Here is a 6,560-nt window from a genome sequence, read left to right as displayed (position 1 = left end):
CATCTAAAGTAACAGACAGGGAATCAGCACTTTTGAAACAGGGCTGAAACAGAGGGGATTATGGGATGCTACAATGCAAGATCTGTTTGGTGTTTGGAGCCAAACACTTCAGAGACATGTTTTGTATATATCTGAGACCTATAATATATCGATGAAAAACAGTATAATAGGAGACCTTAAGGAAAAACCATATACAAAGCTCAGATTTTTGTTCAGGTTAAATCCCAGACTTTTACATTGAAATCAAGCATTTCAGTTTGATTCATTTGATTCAATGAAAGGAATCCATTTGTGCTGAGAGGTGCGTCCTTGTCTCCTGCTGTGAGACGGACAGAGAGCTGATTGGAGGAGACGGATAGAGGGGGAAAGACATTCCGAGTCAGGATGACGGCAACTAGATTAGGAAGGGTATTTTAGAAAGAACGCAGAGACAGGGGATTGATCCACGGGCATCTCACCTGGCTGTTGAGCATGCTCTGTTGCTTGAGACGCAGATTCTCTGGAGTGTCGGCCACAATGGTGAAGGAAGTTTTGGGGTAATGCCTGAAATAACGAAAGAGTAAAACATTTTAGAATTTATATTCGGAACCAAACAACCAAAATGAATCCAAAAAAGACAACTGTAATGCAATCTTTCCTAAAAAATATAATTTGTAAGTGCCCCGATACAGAATGAGATGTTCTGGGTTTCCTGAACTGTTTTAAGCAGGATAATCAGTGTGGTGTTAACACTCACATACTGCAGTAAGGTTTCTTCTCAAAGCCTTTGTAGGTCGTCATGCTCAGGGCCATCTTGCAGACCTCGCAGCTGAAACAACCTTTGTGCCAATACTTGATGGAGAAAAAGAGAGCGAAGAGTCGGAGACAAAGCGTAAAATATTCAAAAGTCTTGCTGATTGTTCAAATGCAAGCACTTTAAGTCAGCAAAAAAGAAATAAAAAAAGAGGACATTAATGTAACGTTCACTGACAGAGTCGGAACATTCCTTTACTGCTCTACATAAGAGCGCAGCTGATTCTCCTCTTTGCTAAACAAGTGCAAATAATAAGAGATGTTACCGTGAGAAAAGACAAAATAAGGATGGTTATTGTTTTTAGATGCTATTCAAATAATAAGTTTAATTCTTTTAATTGGGGTTCAATGAGTAACATTAGATAAGATTTAAGACTTGTGTTCTATCTGTGCTCTCTTCAAAGCAATCAGACTCAATTCACAAAAAGGTAAATTTTACTTCGAAGAACATGGGAGTGTCTGGTCTCCCATTGCCTGAATTGGTTAGTCAGTGTTATTATACCAAAAACACCTGTGTCCTGTGGTCTAAAACTAATGTTTCAGTCAATGGAGTCTGGTTGCTTAAGAGAGCATAGATAACGCTTTCACTTCACTGTCAGATAGCGCTGACAGAGAGATAGATAAAGCAGTGAAAATATTCTAAATATAGGGTCCACTTAAACTAATAATAATAATAATAATAATTTGGGTGGCTTAAATACATTTAGCCAATGCCCTGCACATTGCCTAACTTCAGGTTCTTCTGTCTGTTGTCTAAATTGGAGGGTTGCTGGATTAATACCTCATACAATTGCACTTCGAATATTCAAACTATCTTTTAGCAACTATAGGCCCTGTCAATTTCCAGATTAAGGTATGGATGAGAGTTCTCCAACTCAATTAGTAACCTGTTTACATGATTTACTTAATGCCACAACATAAAATAACATATTTGTGGAGAAGAACCGCTTTAATGCAAGTTACATCATTGTGTCAATTAAATCAACCCAGACTGTTACATTGATCTGAGTGTCTTTATGGTTATCATAGAAGCTAACACACACACACACACACACACCCACACACACACCCACACCCACACACACACACACACACACACACACACACACACACACACACACACACACACACACACACACACACACACACACACAATCTTGTTTTCTCTTTCTTCAAATAGCCTTTAGAAGTTTTTGGCCAGTGTTGGTCAAGCGGATGTGGTTTTTCGTCTCTCGCTCCATTTTGTGTGTCTGTGTCATTTCAAAAATATGTATATAGAGTATTAGTGTGTATCTATATGTAATTGTGCATGTGTTGTCAGCCACATAAACAGACAATCGTAAAGTGGTCAAGCATCAAAGACGATACTATGGCATTAAGTACAACATATTTTAGTTTAAATGACATGTGTTGTGTTATATCTGCTAGCTTTTCAATGCTAAAACAATAGTACACTTGCCTAAGTCATATTTTAAGTAGTTTAATGTACTTGAGTATCAATGTTCTGCTACTCAATTTTCTGCTACTTTTTTCATTATTTTTCAGACGCAAATAATAATTATAGAGTCTTACCTCACTACTACTGACAGCTTTATCTAATAGTCAATCTGACATGTTTAGATGAATAGTACATGTTATATACAAATAAATGATTATGTATTGTTAAAGGTAAAGATAAAACTGATTCACTGGGAAATTCCTAGTTAAAAAAGCCCATATTTAACAACGTCAACATTAAAGTGATATCTAAATGCAATAACCAGAATCAATCACTCAAAGTTCAATATTTGAGTAGATTCGTTCTTCCATCACTGCCTTAAGTACATAACTTATAGTAAACTTATTATCAGACAATATTGCATATTTATAATCTCGACGTATATTAGTGAATTTGTAATATAAAAGAGATATCTGGTAAGTGAATTTGATTTAGATTTGTATCACCTTACCTTATCAAGGCAATTAATTTTTTCTGTTGGGTAAACTGGTTTATTGCATCTTCCACAGGGCGGATTCATGATGGCGCAGGGATTCTTAACACCAAAAAACAAACAAAAATACTAATTGAAAAAGTAAGTAATAAAATTAGTGTTCAGAAGTAAAGTACAGGCTATGATGATCAACCGGGACACGAACCGTCCTCTTCTTCGCATGCAGGCATTTCAATTAATATGACGATGCGACCTCAAGGCGAGGAGGAGTCAAACGTGAAGCATTGAGACTGCATGGTGCCTTCACTTAACATCGGATAAAGGAAGTTTCACTTGTTGTGGAAGAAGTACCAACACAACGCATAGGAGACAATCCACTAGATTAAAAATACTTTTCGTTTTGATATTTTAAGTATCTGATTATGCTCACATCCTTCTACTGTTTCACTGCGAGACTTTGACCTGTAATGGATTATATTTACAGATTAAATGTTTGTACCCTCCGCTCTTCATTATTGATTTGAATGTTTATATCCAGGTTAAAAGATGTGGATAACGGGTTTTTGCATAGTACCTGAAGGCAGCTTCAAATGCAATAAGGAGAATCCGAAAAAAAACCTTAAAAGGAGCAAATGATAGTACCCAAACAGAGAAAAGTATTACCACTACATTACAGTAAGAACGACTGCTATGAATACGTACATATCGGGACCTTATGTTTTCAATCTTAAAACAGAAACTCATTACAAACTGTGAATGAAATAAAACACAAGAGAGGCCTTAGTAATTTGGGTAAGTATGTTTTGACGTCCTCTGCTGGAGAATGTGAGACACTACAACCACTATATTGTTTACACTGTGAACTTACATTTTAGATCACGTTATGACTAAAAACCATAGAGGTTATCTTGCTACATGGCTTTTTAAGTGTGGTGATATACAAAGAACCATCATACACCTTCAACCTAACGTGTAATCTTAAATGTTTAAATAATCTGCTTTTTCCGTACAGTTATCTCGTCGGGGGTATAGCTCAGTGGTAGAGCATTTGACTGCAGATCAAGAGGTCCCCGGTTCAAATCCGGGTGCCCCCTCTTTTCCAACTTACTTTTTTAAAAATGTTTGAGCTACTTATTTGAAACTACCCGGTGCTTGTGAAAGAAAACACTTTTCGTTTAGAAAATTGCTGAATCACCATCACCATGTATCGTTACGTTGAGGTTATTTTCTCATTTACTTTTATATCATTCATTTTCAACCTCTTTTCCCCCAGTGTGCTAGCCTTATTTGGACAATTCAACACATCGTTCTCTTCAGAATGGTACGTCCCACCTGCACTTTTGTCATTCTGGTGTGTAAACAGAGTGTTGCCGTTAGCATTAGCCAATACATGTCCCACGTGTTACTGTCTTCGCTTAAGTTTGCGACCATTAAGTAAGTACTATAGTTAGTTCTTTGTTCGTCACTTGAGAAGATAATGTCACTTATTTTCCTTGGCCTGCTAGCAGGGGTCATGCTAATTAGTTAGGAACAATTAAGAGCAACTTACGTTAGCAGCAGTGTTAGCTAGCTTTTTTAAAGGTGCAGACCTCTTTTAAACGTGTCATCTTTATTCATTTGGAAAGCTAGTTATATAACGTTATATGTTAATTACAGGCAGCGAACGTGTCTGCATGATGATTCAGTGTTATTTTAACATACACTTCTGCTTTAAACAAACACTATGGAGACATGTCTCAGCTTGTTACATACGTAAACATAGCTATGTATGTAATTTAAATACATCTGAACCTACTACATGATTTGGGATCAATCTTTGAATCGGGCTCATACTGTGGGCTGTTGACTTTTCTTGTAGTCTTATGCAGTGGCGGTTCTAGACCAATTTGACTGGGGGGGGGCCCAGGCTGCGGCCCAGGCTGCGGCCCGTTATCTTCTGAGGGGGGTCCAATAAATGCAGGACGAAAAAGACAGTGTGAAGTAATTGCGCATAAGAAAACAATGCAATACAGTTATTGGTATTTGTTTCATTACACATTATTATATGCTTACCTTTTACCTTTGTGTGCTGTTTGGGTCTGTGGGACCCGCTTTCAGTAGGGATGCACCGAATATTCGGAAAATGGTTAAAAAGGCTTTAGCACCGAAAAAATATCACCGAATGTCAGAGAACAGGGTTACGTTGGTTAGCTAACGTGTTGTTGTGATGACGTAATCAAAACGCGGCGACAAGCACGGCGCGCGACCATGCTCGCGGCTGGCTCACAGCCAACATGTCTGGCGCTTGGAGATATTTAAAAATATCAGAGAAAGAGGCGCGGATTGCGATTTGTAAAACGTGTTCAGCTGACATTTCTCGAGGGGGTGTAACTGCAAAGACTTTCACCACTTCGGGATTACTCCACCACTTGAAATCAAAACACCCGGACAAATATGCGGAGTAAGATCAAATCACAAGCACTGACAGCGAGAGACTGTTCAGCGCTGCCTCTCATGTGCTTGATGAGAAGAGGAACAGACTTATGGCTGATAAAGCAGAGAAGCTACTGTTCATTAAAAAGAACCTCCCACTTTTCCTTAATAAGTAGACAAGGCTGGCTTATCATAAGCTTATCTAGTTCTACATGTCTACTCTATACCCACTTTCCTGAACAATTTTCATTGTGAGTTATAATTCACCATCTCAGGTTATCATTAGGGGGAAATGACAGCAGCACAGTAATTATAATAATGACAATATATTGTACTTTCTGTATCTAAATGATACAATGTTGTTTACATTGCTCACGAGGACAGACCACCTTATTTGCAGATTCTTGAAATTGTAAATTTAACTTTGTAATTGATTGTGGATTTTTGTATCCAGTTTTCACTTTTATGTATCTTTATACAATGTTTACTACTTTGCTTATGAGGACAGAGAGCATTATTTACAGATTCTTGAAAATTCAATTGTAATTCCATTTGTAAAATAATTCTTAGTAAGGTTACCACATGAATATCCTGTCTTTTTTTGACAAATTTTCCGCCCCTTCACTAAATCAGTTTATAACGGTATTTAATTTTCTGCTTCTTTACGGGATTGATCCCATTGTATCTATTCTTATTTTTCCAAATTTACTAAACAAATAACCACACACTAGTATTAAGCATTTCCTAAAAACCTAATAGACGGGGTTCATATGTCGCAGGAGAACAGTATACTCACCACACTCTCGGAATATAGGTATTTAAGTAACAAACACGAGTTTCACGTGGTCACCGTAAATTGAAGTTGTAAATTTTTCCTTTAATAGTATTATACGTTTAGCGTGTGTAAAAGAAATTCATGTGACTTTTTGATCCCACGTAGGCTTACCCTTTAATAACCGGCTTTTGGCTATGCTTTCATCCTTTGTCAACCGGCTTACGGCTTTCCGGTTTTTACTAGATTATCTTTATCATACTATATAATTCTACATATGTAAAAAATGGTTACAACGAAGTCGACGGACTAATACCTTTTTCTGTTACTAAATACCGTTTGAGATTGATTTTATTATTGAGTGATAATACCCAGGTAATTTGTGAATAAGTCGTGAAAACTTACCCTTAATGCGTCATCGGATGTGTAATTAAGGTCAGTTCGATTAAAGAAAAGAGACATCCTATCTGATGTTGTTTCCACGTAAGTCTTGTTTCGGTCCCACGAAATTTTGAGTATTTGTAGATACGGTCATCCGGATGGTTGTTTTAGCCACATTTTATTTCTGACATTGTCGGTCCGGAAGTTGTTGTTGTTTTACGTGGAATATTCACCGCGTATGTTTCACTCACGTGTGACCCTATTTAGGTGTA

General features: G+C 37.3%; 1 protein-coding gene and 1 non-coding gene across 3 annotated transcripts in view; one reads left to right on the top strand and one right to left on the bottom strand.

The window, feature by feature from the left end:
* LOC104957044 (LIM and SH3 domain protein 1-like) overlaps positions 1-3,032 on the bottom strand; it is a 9,367-nt gene extending 6,335 nt beyond the window's left edge. Inside the window, exons 1-3 of one of the 2 annotated variants that reach the window (XM_010784643.1) lie at positions 2,742-3,032; positions 737-831; positions 459-543 (exon numbers count right to left, since the gene is read on the bottom strand). In XM_010784643.1, the coding sequence (XP_010782945.1) occupies positions 459-543; positions 737-831; positions 2,742-2,810 (249 nt within the window). In that variant the 5' untranslated portion in view covers positions 2,811-3,032. The remainder of the gene's footprint in view (positions 1-458; positions 544-736; positions 832-2,741) is intronic. The other variant, XM_010784642.1, reaches the window with a different exon arrangement.
* A 713-nt stretch (positions 3,033-3,745) lies between these two features.
* trnac-gca (transfer RNA cysteine (anticodon GCA)) lies at positions 3,746-3,817 on the top strand. The gene has a single exon. It is a non-coding gene; the product is annotated as a tRNA-Cys (tRNA).
* Positions 3,818-6,560: the final 2,743 nt, after the last annotated feature.

This window comes from Notothenia coriiceps, unplaced genomic scaffold (assembly GCF_000735185.1).
Source record: "Notothenia coriiceps isolate Sejong01 unplaced genomic scaffold, NC01 NC01_scaffold00026424, whole genome shotgun sequence".
Lineage (NCBI taxonomy): Eukaryota > Metazoa > Chordata > Actinopteri > Perciformes > Nototheniidae > Notothenia > Notothenia coriiceps.
The sequence above is the reverse complement of the archived record's forward strand: the minus strand, read 5'-3'. Positions and strand labels throughout refer to the sequence as shown.